The following is a 16,650-nucleotide window of genomic DNA, read 5'->3' as shown; positions in this document are numbered from 1 at the left end:
TTTAGGCCTGGCTGCTACCGTATGTTATTTTGCGTCAAAAGTGTTTCCAAGACTCTTTTGTGTAGTGCCCTGTTGCAACCTGATCTGCAATGATATATTACTACCAGCTCTTTCGTACCATGTTGCACTTGCAGAGCAAAGTTGAGGCATTGCAACGACTGTTTCAATTGTGTTGATACTCGTATGTGTACATATCAATACACATTGTTAGCTCAATCAAAAGCCATAAGTGTCGCTTCAAAGTGTTCAATTCTTAAATTAAATGTGTAGCAGGCGCGCGAAACCGTAACCTCCGGATGGCCTGCTTTGGTCAAGGGGCGTGTTTTAGCCTCGCTTTCCTCAGTACGGCACATCCGAGGTTGCGGCTAGCTAGGAAATGCTATTCTCCTTGTCAAAACTGGGTCGACAACTTACTCGCTTCTATACTATGATAATAAATTAGCTAGCTATGTTTAATGTCAGTATTTGGAAACGATTGGGGAGCACTGAGGCAACAGACGTTTGATCAACGAAATATACTGTACTGGCTTTTGGTGTAGGTGTTGCAGGGTGAGCCAACGTTAGCTAGCTAAACTAGCCAACGATAAACCTGCGTTTCATTCGCGGTTGCCGGACTGCCAGTGAAGGTAAGATAACATCGTTGTTACAGTTTTCAACGACGAGGATTAGCTGGTTCATATCATACACTATATGTTAGGGGCTGCATTTGACTTCCCAGTAACGTTAGTTAGCCTGTAGTAGCAGCTACACATTAGTAGGTTGGTAAAAGAAGCGCGAGCTAAAGAGCTAAGGTAACTTAGCTAGCTATCCTGTTAGCCAAAGACAGCTCTTTTGGAGCAACTAGTTAGCTACCAGCGTTATCTAAAGTTGTTCAATTAGCTAGTTAACGTTAGCTCGTGTACTTAGCTAACTTAGTTAGCAAGTGTTGCACTTTTTGGGTCAGATCTCATATCGCTTCATTTTATTTGTCTAACAGCCGTAAGTAGCTAGCTAACGTTAGATAGCATGTTGAATTACGTTCGTCAGCTCTAATGTTTAATGATTTGGGTTTGCGTGGTGTATTCAATGTGTTTAAAACAAATGGCGGACATTTTTATCTGGAAAAGGGCACTTGTCATAAGTTCGCTGAGGCACACTAGGCACTTGATTGGCTTTGAGGTTGCTTGATCCAAATAACGGGGGAAATGATTGGCTGTGTAGCTATTGTAGGGTTGACTAAACGCTGCTGTTGGTAGTTTTTGTCTGTAATGACAACGCAAAGGATAATGTACAGAAACATCTATTCGTGATTTATTGGCTGTGGAGAGTACTGTAGTAGACTACAGCTAGTTTATTATGTGTTGACTGTGGTGTGCAATCCACTATTTGACAGTAAGGCACCTTTCATCCCATTTGAGTATAGCCATAGCTCCTATACGATCAGTTAAGCCGTAACTCCTCCTCAATGACCTGCCAAAATAAAAAAGGGTGCATGGTTACTTTGTTCAGATTGTCTGTGTGTCACTCAATGATGGTTGAAATGTTTTGAACATGGGGTTAGATGGCTATCATTGGCCAACTAAACATAATTTGTGCACACATTGATTGGCATAACATTTAGAAGGCAATGGTTGGCCTTTGCTGTCCATCTGTTAATAAAGATTCTTAGCTAGCCATTTCCAGTTTTGAGTTTCTAACAGTATGTTCTCGCCTTCATCTGGTTGCAGCAGTGGGTGTCGGGCGCTGCGTGGTAGGAGGCCCATGAGGAAGCCACGGCGGAGGGGCCACCTGGCCGGGGGAGGGGATGCGGGTGGGAGAAAGTCTTACCAAGCTGGTAGGGGACGAGGTGGGGCCCGGCAGCGCTCCCCTTCACCCTACAGTCTCAAGGTGTCCCCAACCAGAGAGACACTGACTTATTCCCAGGCCCAGAAAGTGGTGGAAGTAGACTTGGATGGCAGGCTCCACCGGATCTCCATCGTGGACCCTCTGACGGTCATCACAGAGGACGAGATGACGGCCCAGGACATCACTGAGTGCAACAGCAACAAAGAGAACAGCGAACAGCCCGTTGCACCCGCCAGTGCCAACCCCGGACGCAAGCCGCCCGCCATGCCCAGAGGCCGCAAGAAAGACTCCAAACATTCCTCCTCCACATCATCGTCCTCTTCCTCCACACCTCAGAACCACTGCCCCAACTCTCACTCACAACCCCACAACAACAAGACTAACTCCTCACACCACCATCACCTGACGCCCCTTCCCGAGCCCACCTTCCGCATGCTGGAGGCCTTCATCCCCTGTGCGGCGCCTTCTCTGCCCACGGCCTACTACCGCTACATAGAGCGCTCGGCAGAGGAGCAGGAGGCAGAGGCAGAGTATGACATGGACGAGGAGGACGCAGCCTGGCTGGAGATGGTGAACGCCAGGCGGGCGTCAGACGGCCATGCCACAGTCTCCCCTGACACGTTCGAGCTGCTGGTGGACCGCCTGGAGGAGGAGTCTTACCGGGAGGCTCGCAGTCGGGCGCCCTCTCAGAGCGCCATCGACGACGATGCCTTCTGCTGCGTGTGCCTGGACGACGAGTGCCTCAACAGCAACGTCATCCTCTTCTGTGACGCCTGCAACCTGGCTGTGCACCAGGAGTGCTACGGCGTGCCCTACATCCCAGAGGGCCAGTGGCTGTGCCGCTGCTGCCTGCAGTCGCCCCAGCGGCCTGTGGATTGTGTGCTATGCCCCAACCGGGGTGGCGCTTTCAAGCAGACCAGTGACGGGCGCTGGGCCCACGTGGTGTGTGCCATCTGGATCCCCGAGGTGTGCTTCGCCAACACTGTTTTCCTGGAACCCGTGGAAGGGGTGGACAACATCCCACCCGCCCGCTGGAAGCTCACTTGCTACCTTTGCAAGCAGAAGGGTCGTGGCGCTGCCATCCAGTGCCACAAGGCCAACTGCTACACAGCCTTCCATGTCACGTGCGCCCAGCGTGCCGGGCTCTTCATGAAGATCGACCCCGTGCGGGAAACCAATGTCAACGGCACTACCTTCTCGGTGAAGAAGACAGCCTTCTGTGAGGTGCACTCGCCGCCTGGCCTGGAGGGGGGAGCGGGGGGGTCGGACGAGGAGGATCCCACAGGGAGGGCGGTGGGGGGCCGGGCCAGCCGGGGGCGCAGTGCATACACAGAGGCCCCACAGGTGCAGAAGCGGAGCAAGAAGGAGGGAAAGCACGGCAAGAGGAAGGGGAAGAAGGGTCTGGAGGTAGCTGCCAACCGTGCCGCCACTACACCGATGGTCGCAGTTCCACAGATCCCCACTCAAAGGTCTGTGTTCACCAGCCTCCTCTTGTTGTTAGTGGTGCTTTAGCCGGCAGGATTCTACCTATACTGTCATGCTGCATTTGACTCATAGGTATATGTTAGTGTGTAAGATGCTTAAACGTCCATGGGGCCTCATCCTAACTCCAGATGCACGTTGACGTGCAAAGTTGTGCAAAGTTTCTTGTTGCCCATACGGAATCTTAAGTTAGGATTAGGCCCATTGTGTGAACGACAAGGATACCTTTCAAATGCTGTAGTAATGAACAGTATGTGTTAAACTCCTCCCGATGCCACACAGGTTGAACACCATCTGCAAAGGGATTCTGGTCCAGAGGAAGAACCAGTTCATGCAAAGGCTGCACAACTATTGGCTCCTGAAACGGCAGTCACGGAATGGGGTCGCACTCATTCGTCGTCTGCACTCCCATGTCCAATCACAGAGGCACATTGAACAGGTCAGAGGTCATTGGGAACTCTAAGGTCAAAGGGGTTATTCTGTTGAATGCAACATAATTGAACATTGCAGATATCAGTAGAAATATACATTCTGAAGAAATATCATCGGTAGTGCTGGCTGGCTCAATTTAAAATTGTGCATGTTTTTGGAATTGTTTATAATATATTTCTATCTGATGATGATCAGTAAATTCAAATCCCTGGGTGCATCTCAACAATATTATGTAGAGTCCTCTTCTCCCTGAATCTTCACTAAATAAATAGTACAAAATGGACAGGTGAAAGCAAAATGGTGAATCTTTACCAGGAATTTCCCATCATGGCAGATGAAGGGAATGAGAAGACAAGTGGAAGCCACACCTCATACAATTGAAGCACTCCCTACATTGTGTGTCGGGGAGTTGTTTGAATTAATATCTGTGTGTTTGCAGCCGGAGCCTGATGAGAAGGTGTGTGCTGTGAGGGAGGAGCTGAAGTACTGGCAGAAGTTGCGACAGGACCTGGAAAGAGCCCGGCTATTGGTGGAGCTCATCCGCAAGCGGGAGAAACTGAAGAGAGAGCAGGTATGGAGACTAGACTGTCTGTTTATGCACTTGCTCTGTATCACGGTCTGTCCATGCTTTGACAATTCAGGTTGTTACTGAAAAAATAAAACTTATTCTGTGTTTTCCCCACTTAAATAAAAGGTTAAGATACTTCCTTAAAAATATCATACAGTACCTTAATTTAGTCTAAGAAATGTAGATTTATTTGTGAGTTGCTGGCCTCCCTTCCGAACTCCATCCCATCTCTCTCACCCTCCCCAAAGGTCAAGGTTCACCAGGCGGCCCTGGAGCTACAGCTGACCCCAATGCAGGTGCTGCTGCGCTCCACACTGGAGCAGCTGCAGGAGAAAGATGCAGGCCAGATCTTTGCACAGCCTGTCAACCTCAAGGAGGTCAGTCACCATGCTAATACTGTAGAACCTCAGGGATACGGTCCTCGGAGTAACTGACCAGTCAACCGAATGGGAAATATCAAACCTGTTACTAAATGCAAAAAAACTAAACTTGTGTATGCTACAGACAAATGTAAATGTTGCTTACATGTGTTAAAAACATATTTACAGTGCCTGGCTAAATGGTTTGAAAATCCATGGTAATTTACTTTTCCAAATTGTTATGAAGGTTAGAAGCTGTTTTTTACTTGAATTTCAAAGTCACTGGCATTTTTTTCCTTCTCCGAATGACCTTCAGTACGGACGTGTCTGTGTCTCTGAGGATCAGGGAAAATGATGCGCAGCCTGCACAGTACTGAGATCTGTTTTACCCAATACTGGGGATTTGATTCTTTCAAATGGTTTATGTAGTAGTGTAGGGACGTGTCCTGCTGCATCTGTCATGAGACTACCACGTGTTCTGTTCATCTTTGTTGGTTATCGCTGACAAGTCAATGTTAGGCCAGTTCATAGTCTGGTTCCCTCTGTTGCTTAACTTAGGGTGCTTATTTTTTTAGCTCGGTCCCAAATCATCCCTCATCCCAACTCCTTTGAGATCTACAACCAATTAATGTAATAAATATGATCATGGCGGCTTGGCTTTAGACCGGGGATCTCCAACAGGTTGATCACAGGCTATCAGTAGCTCGCAGCCCACATATGAGAAGCTCGCCAAGCGATTTTGAAAGTACATGCAATTTTCACAATTTTCGCAAACTGTCATGAATGAATCTCACAAGTATCAGCCACCGCAAGCTCCCGGCTACTGTCTAACCAACGGAACGTTGACAACCCATCTCCTGGTAAACCTAACACAATATCTGCCAATTAATGTCAAGCAATCTTGCCAGTTTGTATGTGTAGTGCGCCCGTTTGTCTATCATTCCGTGATGTGATAACCATCTTGTGGGTTGACAGAAATAGTTTCCAAAGAACCTTTTCAATTAAATGCTAACCGCAAAGTACGCTTACCTGGCAGAAGTATATCATGAGTAAGTATAACATTTGTATCTATTATTTGATAACGTTTCCATCAAATGAACAGCAGCAGTACAGAACTATCACTCACTCATTAGATGAGCAATTAAAGGGAATGCTCAAAATAAAATAGTTGTGTTTGATGTGATTATTTAAGCATTGACATGGGCTCAACATCCCATTTTGTTTCTCTATGAACAATTGTAATTTTGAGGGTGGAACAACTCTAAAACCAGAAAAGCATAATGATTTTATGTGTCCGTCTCCCTGACTGTCTTTCTGCTCCTCCTCCTCTGTCCCCCCCCAGGTCCCAGACTACCTGGAGTTTATCAGCCAGCCCATGGACTTCTCCACCATGCGCTCCAAGCTGGAAGCCCACAGTTACAACTCGCTGGCCCACCTGGAGGTAGACTTCAACCTGACGGTGGCCAACTGCCTGCTGTACAACGCCAAGGATACACTGTTCCACCGTGCTGCCCTACGTCTCCGTGACCTGGGGGGTGCAATCCTCCGTCACGCCCAGCGACAGGCCCACAACACTGGCCTAGATCCGGCCACGGGCATGCATCTTGCAGAGTCGCCCCAGAAACACGACTACTACCGCTGCACCTGGGAGGACGGTGAGTGACGCGATGGCACGGATGTTGGCTTGTTTCTGATTATGAACCCGGGGCCAAGCTCTGTAGGTCGAATGTTGTGGAGCGTCATTATTAGAGCTGCCGTGATTCCTTATTCTACACATCAGAGAGGTACGTTTGTTCTTGTTCCATGTTGAACGTCGCCCAGGTCCCAAGTAAATCTCTAGCAACAAACGTCTCTATGCTAGGCAAGTCTCTACTGCTGCTTCCTTCCCCCCCTAAAAAGACAAACAAGGTCAAGCAAACATATCTAACCCAGTTCTTTGTCCTTTAAAAATGCACCAGAGATGGTCTCTATTTTGGGGGTGATTTTTCACAACAAAGCCTGAAAATGGAAGTGGATATACATACTTAGTTGCTGGAATTCGAACGAGACGGGGGAAATAAAAGTGGAATGAAAGGAGACTCGAAGCAGCGTACTCAGAAACCGTGGCAGTTTTAAATTTAGATCATCTTCAAACCTGTGTTTGTGTAGCCTACCTGTTCTGTCCTCTGTAGCTCAGATACTTTGTTCTCATTTCTTTTGGAGTGAGCTCCAGCCTGTGGTGAATGGTGATATTTAGGGTAACACGTTCCCTGAGCTATTTTGAGTTGCTTTATTGTGTTGAGGCCTTTGCCGCATTGTGGGCTATGATATAGAGTGGTAAACCCATCTGTGGCGTTCCGTCCCTGTGTAGTGGACACCCTGCTGGACCCCGAGAACCGTCTGCACATGTCTCCTGAGGAGCAGCTGAAGGAGCTGCTGGACAAGCTGGACGTGGTGGCCACCATGCGCTCCAGCGGCGCCCGCACCCGCCGCATCCGCCTCCTGCGCCGCGAGATCAACAGCATCCGGTACCGACAGGGCCAGCACCACCGCAACTCGCTCCTCAACGGAGATGTCAAAGATGAAGAGGAGGAGGGGAAAGACGCAGAGGCTGACAACGGCCTGTCTTCAGATAAAGGTGAGTGATCAAAACGTTGGCAATGTGTCTGTATGATGGTGACGTTTAATTACCTATAGAAACCGCCTATTTAATGATCTGCTCTGCTGAAACGAGACCGGTTGCAATCATGAGCTAACAGCAAATTATCCTCAGGTAATTGAGCCAGGGTCCCCCCACGCACCAACCCAAAGCACTTCACTGTCTGCAGTCTAGTAAGTAGGGTCCCACATAGTGGCCTCACAACCCTCTCCAGGCGCACTCTGCGTTTCTTCTCGTCCTCTGCACCGCCACCTCATGGACTCGCCTCCATTGGCCTCATACAGTCATGTCATCCCACCTCTGACACCAATGTAGTACATTTCAGGGGGGGAACCGAGAATACTAGGAAATCGAACCTTGGTCAAGCATGCTAGTGTTTTTTTTGCCATTTAATTAAGAAGTTGTGCTAATTCACCTATTCATTTTGTTTTGCTGAGTTGTGTGAACTTTTGACTTTGTATTGGACGCCCTAACTAATCACAACATGATGAAAGCCAAGACTCAATCATCGAAGTATTATGTAAATGAACTGTCAGTTTGATCAGTCCCTTTCTCCGCTTTCAGAGGACCTCAAATGTACCCCTCCCCCAACGCTGGAGCCAACGTGCCTGGCACCTCCCCCTCTGCAGGGAGATGCACCCCTGGAGCCCCCCACGCTGCGCCCCATGACGGGGGAGCTAAGGACCCTGGGCCATCCCAAAAAGCGCCTGAAATTGGACAGCGAGAGCTCAGATAGTGGTTCTCCAACCCTTGACGCTACAAGAAACAAGAATTGCACTAAAGCAGAAGAGGCGCCCAGTTTATACTGTGGCGGGTTGGTGGTCAACGGCCTTTCCGACACCTTGTCCCCACGCCCTGCCACCGCGGGAGTAGGGCGCCGGACTTCTGTGCTTTTCAAAAAAGCAAAGAACGGAGCAAAGCTGCTTAGAGAGAAAGACAGTCTTGGCGGTAGTGTCCCCCTGACCCCCAATTCCGCTTTAAGTACCCCTTTATCTACCCCGTCTAAGATCCCCCAGCAGACCTCATTCACCACACCTGAACGGGGGACCCCTAGTCAAGGTGCCATCTCAGAGGGGGAGCTGGACAAGACCCCTAACCATACACTGGAGACTAGTAAGTGGCTGAATATGAGCTTCTTTTGATTTAAGTCTAATTTATACATTTTGTAATTCAAGAACGCAATTAGCTATGCAAAATGGCTGTTGTACTTATTTGGGTAGCAGGAAAACAAACGTGTGCAGCCCTGAAACTTGCAACTACTCAGGATTGCCATTTTGCGTAGTTAATTGTTTTGCGTACTTGCATAAGTTGTAAATGAGGCTTTACACTCAGCAAGTGTCTGACAATTGGTTTCTGTCTTCTTTCAGGACTCACCAATGGGTTCAAAAGGGACAACGATGGTGGTTCTGACTCAGACTGTAGCCCCCCACCAATCCTTCACAAAGAAATGTAAGACATACGGTAACTCCTGAGTGTTATGAATTTGTGTAGTATCGTGTTATTTGGGCTGATCTCAGGTTATCATCTGATTTTCACTGGCTGCATTAACATATCTGCAGTACAACAGCACAGCCTACTGAAATACTGTGTACCCCTACAGCAGCGCACCACCCAAACGAAGCCTCGGAAAACCAGCACTTTCCAAAGTACCTTTCTTTGAGACTGTTACCGGGGATGCAGATTACACCGCTACAGGTATGAGAATCACAGTATCATCGTTGGACAATTTAAAATAATAGTCCACTTTTTAAATATATAAATTTAAAACATGTGTCCTTAGGAAACTAACATTCAGTCATAAACGCTATGTTCACATTGGGCTTCTGAGTGGCGCAGCGGTCTAAGGCACTGCATCTTGTTTCAAGCTGCGTCACTGCAGTCCCTGATTCGAATCCAGGGACTGCAGGTATGAGCCATTTAAAACATGTGTCTTTAGGAAACTAACATTCAGTCATAAACGCATCACATCCGGCCCTGTTTGAGAGTCCCATAGGGCGGTGCACAATTGGCCCAGCGTCGCCCGGGTTTGGCCAGGGTAGGCCGTCATTATAAATAAGAATTAGTTCTTAACTAAGTTGCCTAGTTCAAAAATAAATATATATATATATATATATTCAGACATGCCATGTACCAGTCATAAGTTTGGACACCTACTCATTCAAAGGGTTTTCTTTGTTTTTACTATTTTCTACATTGTAGAATAATAGTGAAGACATCAACACTATGAAATAACAAATATGGAATCATGTAGTAACCAAAAAAGTGTTAAATATATCAAAATATTTTTGAGATTCTTCAAAGTAGCCAACCTTTGTCTTGACAGCTTTGCACACCCATGGCATTCTCTCACCCAGCTTCATGAGGAATGCTTTGCATATGCTGAGCACTTGTTGGCTGATTTTCCTTCACTCCATGGTCCAACTCATCCCAAACCATCTCAATTGGGTTGAGGTCGGGTGATTATTGAGGCCAGGTTATCTGATGCAGCACTCCATCACTCTTTCTTGGTCAAATAGCCCTTACAAAGCCTGGAGGTGTGTTTTGGGTCATTGTCCTGTTGAAAAACAAATTATAGTCCCACTAAGCGCAAACCAGATGGGATGGTATATCACTGCAGAATGCTGTGGTAGCCATGCTGGTTAAGTGTGCCTTGAATTCTAAATAAATCAGTGTCACCAGCAAAGCACCACCACGCCAAACATGTGGAGATCACTCGTTCACCTACTCTGTCTCACAAAGACACGGTGGTTGGAACCAAAAATCACAAATTTGGACTCATCAGACCAAAGGACAGATCTCCATCGTTCTAATGTCCATTGCTCGTGTTTCTTGGCCCAAGCAAGTCTCTTCTTATTAGTGTCCTTTAGTAGTGGTTTCTTTGCAGCAATTCAACCATGAAGGCCTGATTCACACAGTCTCCTCTGAACAGTAGTTGTTGAGATGTGCCTGTTACTTGAACTCTGTGAAACATTTATTTGGGCTGCAATATGAGTTGCAGTTAACTCTAATGAACTTATCCTCTGTAGCAGATGTAACTCTGGATCTTCCTTTCCTGTGACGGTCCTCATGAAAGCCAGTTTCATCATAGCGCTTGATGGTTTTTGCAACTACACTTGTAGAAACTTTCAACGTTCTTAATTTTCCCGATTGACTGACCTTCATGTCTTAAAGTAATGATGGACTTTTGTTTTTCTGCTTATATGAGCTGTTCTTAACATAATATGGACTTGGTCTTTTACCAAATAGGGCTATCTTCTGTATACCATCCTACCTTGTCACAACACAACTGACTGGCTCAAACGCATTAAGAAAAGAAAATCCTCAAATGTAACTTTGAACAAGGCACACCTGTTAATTGAAATGCATTCTAGGTTACTACCTCATGAAGCTGGTTGAGAGAATGCCAGGAGTGTGCAAAGCTGTCATCAATGGCTGCTTTGAAAAATCTCTCACATAAAATATATTTTGATTTGTATAACACTTTTTTGGTTACAATATAGAGAACAGTAAAAAATAAAGAGAAATCCTGGAATGGGTAAGTGTCAACATTTGACTGGTACTGTGTTCACACAGCTTTGAAAGACCTTGAAAAATGGTCAGCGTCTTGATTTGAACAATATGAACATGGTCTGTCCTGTTGCAGCCTACTTTTTCTTGGGTGATGATAACCGCTTTCCTTTTTGGATGACAGAACTTTACCGTGTCCAAGATAAACACCCCATTTACTGCATATTTGTATTTAGAATTTGTCTTTTCCTGTCTGTCTCCGCAGGCAGTGGTATCCTGATGCCTTTTGAAAATGTAGTGGTGCTGGAGCCTCTGGACTTGGTCTGGGCTAAGTGTCGGGGATACCCCTCCTACCCTGCATTGGTGAGAGAATGCATTGGGCAAACATCTGCTTGCCTACACTGATACAGGTCCCAAATGAAGAGATTAGTGGTTACCTGGGCTTAGTATCATAGGGTTAACACTTGGAAATTGATTTATGGTCTGAAATGGCAGGAGATCTAAAGTTAAGCCACTCTAAAATCCACTAACACAAAGCATGTGGCATTTTAGTACATATTTGCTGTTGAATAGGTTAGTTCAGAATCGCAGAAAAGTCCCATACTGCTCAGCATCTGCCTTTTTACTGTTTTTCTTTTCTTTTACAAGTTTAAGCCACCCTAAAATCCAGTGTAACAATTTGGCACATATTTGCTGTATCTAAGGTTAAGGGGGATTGAATTGTCAAAATTAAACCAATCCAATGAATCTTTTCCATTGGCCAGATCATTGACCCTGAGATGCCCCAGGAGGGTTTGTTTCACAACGGGGTCCCCATCCCTGTGCCCCCACTGGACGTCCTGCAGCTGGGGGAGCAGAGGACAGAGGAGGCTGGGGAGAAGCTCTTTCTGGTGCTCTTCTTTGACAACAAGAGGACATGGTGAGAGGAGGAGGGTGGTGTTTGGCTAGCACTTAAGTGACCACAAGCTGCTCTCTAACCTCACATTCTAGGGCTGCTTAATATCTTTGGGGACCTAGCTTCCTTGTAGGGCAGGGGTGTCAAACTCATTTTGTCCAGGGGCCGCACTGGGAAATGTGTTATTTCCTCGCTGTCAACATTGGAACATAATTGTCCTATATCCATCGTTTTGGGAATTTTCTATGCTCCCTGACTGTTTCGGTGATTATTAGTGAGCTGGACACTGTAGAAACTGTATGAATGTATGTCCATTATCATTTATACACCGTTTTGATTTGTTTTTAAAGTATAAACATTTGTTTTGTATGTTTGACACCTCTGTTGTAGGGTGTACTGAAGAACATGCCCAAAGGATTTTGCTTTTGCATTGTCGAATGGCAATTAAACATTTGTATTTGAGCTCAATAACGGTTAGACAGAAACATTCCTCTGTTTATAGTGCACCTGACTTCAAAAATACATAAGTAGGAAGTATGGTCTGTGAAGGGGAAAAAAAGTGTGTGTTTCATATAAGAGGAAGAAGTTCACTGTATTAAAATGTGGGACTTCATTAGGGAAGTTAACCTTTATCCTGAACATACACTTTAATCTCCAGTGTCTGCTCGAAGCCAATTTATGTGCATGCGTACGTCCCTCAGCTATAGATGTAGTCACTTCAACGGCCCTCCCCTCTCTTCTCCCCCCTGCAGGCAGTGGCTCCCGCAGGACAAAGTGACTCCTCTGGGTGTGGATGACACGGGTGACAAGCTGCGTATGATGGAGGGTAGGAAGACCACCATCCGCAAGTCTGTGCAGGTGGCCTACGACCGCGCCATGGTCCACCTGAGCCGCGTGCGCCGGGACCAAGCCTTTGTCCCGTCAAACTACCTGTAGTTGTGGGGACCCAAATCAGCCCCTAGCCTTAAAACAGTCGTCATTGGTCAGAAAGATCTGGATGGCTTTAAGCTTATCTGGACACTTCTCATAGGTCTGAACGGGTGTATTGCAAGCAGTATCCCTACTGGTTACACCTTTCTTTGTCCTTTCAGATCTACGCGGTGTCTGGGGGGGGTCAATGCACCTCATTTTCCCCCTATACCAATCCGGCAGTATCTGATTTCAGGCTGTATAAGGCAATATGGGGAGAGGTATCTATCCCACTTGGGGGGGAGGAGAGCATAAGGCAGCAATCCTCAATCCTGTTTCTGGAGTGCTGTAGTTCTGCAGTTTCTTTTAAATTCAGATTAGTGCCACCATGAAACCCGAGTCATCTAATCAACTGATCTTCATGCCCTTGGTGAGTTGAATCAGGTGGTGTTTCACTGCTGAGCATGAACCTGCAATACTGTATCCAGGAGCGGGAGCCATCTTGATGCCACCGAGAACAGATGGACCTGCAGTAGCTGGATCAAAGTTCAACGAACACCTCCCTTTTTGTATAATGCTACTGCCAAGGAATCAAATGGTTGGAAAAGAGATTTATCATATTTATATGAACTTGAAAACGTATGAATGGATCACTGCCATTTCTTACAAACACTTTTTACATTTTAATGTTTTACAAACCACTTGTTATATATTGTAAAGACACGTGTGTGTGTGTGTATATATGTGTGCATATCATACTAAGCCTAATTTTATGTTGCTACTTTTAAATGCGAATTCAATCACCAATGGGGATGAAGAAAGGCCGTACACACTTATTGACTTGCTACAGAGTGTATTCAGCTTCTCTTTGTGGATCTGCATAAAGGCACACAATGCAATGGCCAGTTCTTTATCAATTCTTTTTGATACAAAGAAATGTAATTTATTTATGGAAATTGGAAAGTATTGAAATGAAGTTTATATATTGGTTATAGATGGAAAATGAAATCTGTTTAAGATTATAAGATTTGCAACCAAGGTGAGCTACTGATGCAGAGGTGTTCAGATATTGCATTCAGGGGCTGACCAATCCTTAGCCCACCGTGAAGAACAGAATGTTATATTTATTATAGAATATTCATAGTATTCCAGACTGGTTTATAAAATGCAGACAAACATTGTAAGCTTGTACAAATTGCAGATTTGACCTACTCACCAAATAACCTGTCTGAATCAGTATTTTCTCATGTGGGTAAATAAATTGTTCTATCCAACAAACTTTTGCAATTCTTTTTTTGATTGGTTGGAATCTAGGCGTGACAATATTACCAAATTACAATAAGGTCGACTCTTGGGAAAGACATAATTTTGGATGTTATCTGGTTTAAAATATATATATATATATATATATATATATATATATATAATAATCCACTGAATGATAAATAACATGCATACTCAAATTCTTAAGTATTTAGGTGGACAGTAAAACATGTGGACAGCAGACCAGGTTTATTTTATCATGTACAATAATGAGGAAAATGTAAATGAGGCGCTCCAGAACCTCGAAGTGTCTGTATGGCCACAGTCAATGTACAGGGTATGTACGATTCAGTTGATCTAAACTGAAAATGTTGACAAATCTGAAAGGGAAAGTGTAATTTCAGTTAGTAATGGACATGGAGCAAAGAAGCCCTGCGCTTCCGGATAACCTCATTTTCTATATAGCCAATATCTTCTCCAGATTTGTTCACTCAATATAGCTCAACAACCCCAGAATGCACAGCTCTACTGTAGTAATTTCAAGGACACTTTTGAAAAGTATATACAGTATACTAATCATTTAAGCCCATTATAATCCACTGAATACCCTGTTAATTTAATACAAAAGGTTGTGGCAGGTGAACTGTCAGCAAATTATAAAATGCTAATTGAATTGTGTACCCTCTTCCAAAATTCATCTTTGAGTTTGGCTTGTTTAATGTTTGCATTTAGGCTCCTCCATTACCCCCGCTGCATCTTGCTCTTCATCTTCGCCACAGAGACCTAATATTGATCTTAATAATTCTGCAGGTAGCCTAGTGGTTAGTGTTGGCCCAGTAAACGAAAGGTTACTGTATCGAATCCCAGAGCTGACAAGGTAAAAATCTGTTCTGCTCCTGAGCAAGGCAGTTAACCCACTGTTCCCCGGGTGCCGAAGACGTGGGTGTCAATTATGGCAGCCCCCCGCACCTCTCTGATTCAGAGGGGTTGGGTTAAATGTGGAAGACACATTTCAGTTGTACAACTGACTAGGTATCCCACTTTCCCCTTTTCTGCTTGTGCCAATGTCTTCCATTCATCAAATTCCTTATGTTTTGCTTGGTGTCTTTAATGAGGCTTCTGCCTCTTCCTGCTTGGCCATTGCCGCGTCCAGGACTTGAAGATGTTTTTGCAACCCTTTCTCTTCTTGATTAGATTTGTATTGGTCTCTTTTCTTTTTCAGCTTGTCAAGTGTAGTTTCTGACTTACACTGCTAGTCAGTGCTCAGTTGTCAAAGTTGTAAAGCATGTCCTGACTGATAAAGAGCTCTAAATCGGTCTTCAGCATCTCCTCTTGGTCTTCTTGTCAGTCTCTTCTTTTACTTGTGTGTCTACCTTTTTTATCATATCCTCTTGCATTGAGTTTATTTTTATTTTCTTTCATGACTTCTTTGCTTGTCCCTTTTACTATCTGCTCCTTTATGCTTCATTCCCCCATCCATCCCACTTCCCAGTATCTCTAGCTCTTGCATGAACAAGTCGTTGCACTCTTATTTTGATTGTCTACAGTCGTGGCCAAAAGTTGAGAAAGATACAAATATTCATTTTCACAAAGTCTACTGCCTCAGTTTGCATGATGGCAATTTGCATATACTCCAGAATGGTATGAAGAGTGATCAGATGAATTGCAATTAATTGCGAAGTCCCTCTTTGCAATGCAAATGAACTGAATCCCCCCCCCAAAATTCCACTGGATTTCAGCCCTGCCACAAAAGGACCAGCTGACATCATGTTAGTGATTCTCTCGTTAACACAGGTTTGAGTGTTGACGAGGACCAGGCTGGAGATCACTCTGTCATGCTGATTGAGTTCGAATAACAGACTGGAAGCTTCAAAAGGAGGGTGGTGCTTGGAATCATTGTTCTTCCTCTGTCAACCATGGTTACCTGCAAGGAAACATGTGCCGTCATCATTGCTAGTAAGATTGCACCTAAATCAACCATTTATTGGATCATCAAGAACTTCAAGGAGAGCGGTTCAATTGCTGTGAAGAAGGCTTTTAGGGCGCTCAAGAAAGACCAGCAAGCACCAGGACCGTCTCCTAAAGTTGATGCGTGATCGGGGCACCACCAGTACAGAGCTTGCTCAGGAATGGCAGCAGGCAGGTGTGAGTGCATCTGCACGCACAGTGAGGCGAAGACTTTTGGAGGATGGCCTGGTCTCAAGAAGGGCAGCAAAGAAGCCACTTCTCTCCAGGAAAAACAGGGACAGACTGATATTCTGCAAAAGGTACAGGGATTAGACTGCTCAGGACTGGGGTAAAGTCCTTTTCTCTGATGAATCCCCTTTCCGATTGTTTGGGGCATCCGGAAAAAAGCTTGTCCGGAGAAGACAAGGTGAGCGCTACCATCAGTCCTGTGTTATGCCAACAGTAAAGCATCCTGAGACCATTCATGTGTGGGGTTGCTTCTCAGCCAAGGGAGTGGGCTCACTCACAATTTTGCCTAAGAACACAGCCATGAATAAAGAATGGTACCAACACATCCTCCGAGAGCAACTTCTCCCAACCATCCAGGAACAGTTTGGTGACGAACATGACCTTTTCCAGCATGACAGAGCACCTTGCCATAAGGCAAAAGTGATAACTAAGTGGCTCGGGGAACAAAACATCAATATTTTGGGTCCATGGCCAGGAAACTCCCCAGACCTTAATCCCATTGAAAATTTGTGTTCAAACCTCAAGAGGCGCTTGGACAAACAAAACCCCACAAATTCTGACAAACTCCAAGCATTGA

General features: G+C 45.4%; 1 protein-coding gene across 2 annotated transcripts; it reads left to right on the top strand.

The window, feature by feature from the left end:
• Positions 1-297: 297 nt before the first annotated feature.
• Positions 298-13,886, top strand: brpf3b (bromodomain and PHD finger containing, 3b). Of its 2 annotated transcripts, none has more exons than XM_024375416.2 (13): positions 298-626; positions 1,710-3,293; positions 3,589-3,745; positions 4,178-4,309; positions 4,555-4,683; positions 6,008-6,320; positions 7,016-7,282; positions 7,868-8,416; positions 8,671-8,752; positions 8,904-8,998; positions 11,076-11,173; positions 11,575-11,729; positions 12,458-13,886. In XM_024375416.2, exons 2-13 carry the CDS (start codon positions 1,741-1,743, stop codon positions 12,639-12,641), a joined length of 3,714 nt encoding a protein of 1,237 aa, XP_024231184.1. In that variant the 5' UTR covers positions 298-626; positions 1,710-1,740; the 3' UTR covers positions 12,642-13,886. The 2 variants fall into 2 exon arrangements, with proteins under 2 accessions (XP_024231184.1, XP_024231183.1); XM_024375415.2 differs by having other exon boundaries at positions 299-626; positions 1,707-3,293.
• The last annotated feature ends 2,764 nt before the right edge of the window (positions 13,887-16,650 follow it).

This window comes from Oncorhynchus tshawytscha, linkage group LG16 (genome assembly GCF_018296145.1).
Source record: "Oncorhynchus tshawytscha isolate Ot180627B linkage group LG16, Otsh_v2.0, whole genome shotgun sequence".
In the NCBI taxonomy this organism is placed as follows: domain Eukaryota; kingdom Metazoa; phylum Chordata; class Actinopteri; order Salmoniformes; family Salmonidae; genus Oncorhynchus; species Oncorhynchus tshawytscha.
The sequence above is the reverse complement of the archived record's forward strand: the minus strand, read 5'-3'. Positions and strand labels throughout refer to the sequence as shown.

Coding starts and splice junctions, on each gene's coding strand:
- brpf3b (XM_024375416.2), top strand. CDS start 1,741: ATGAGGAAGCCACGGCGGAGGGGCCACCTGGCCGGGGGAGGGGATGCG. Junction 3,746..4,177: donor CACAGAGGCACATTGAACAG/GTCAGAGGTCAT, acceptor GTGTGTTTGCAG/CCGGAGCCTGATGAGAAGGT. Junction 8,753..8,903: donor CCAATCCTTCACAAAGAAAT/GTAAGACATACG, acceptor GTACCCCTACAG/CAGCGCACCACCCAAACGAA.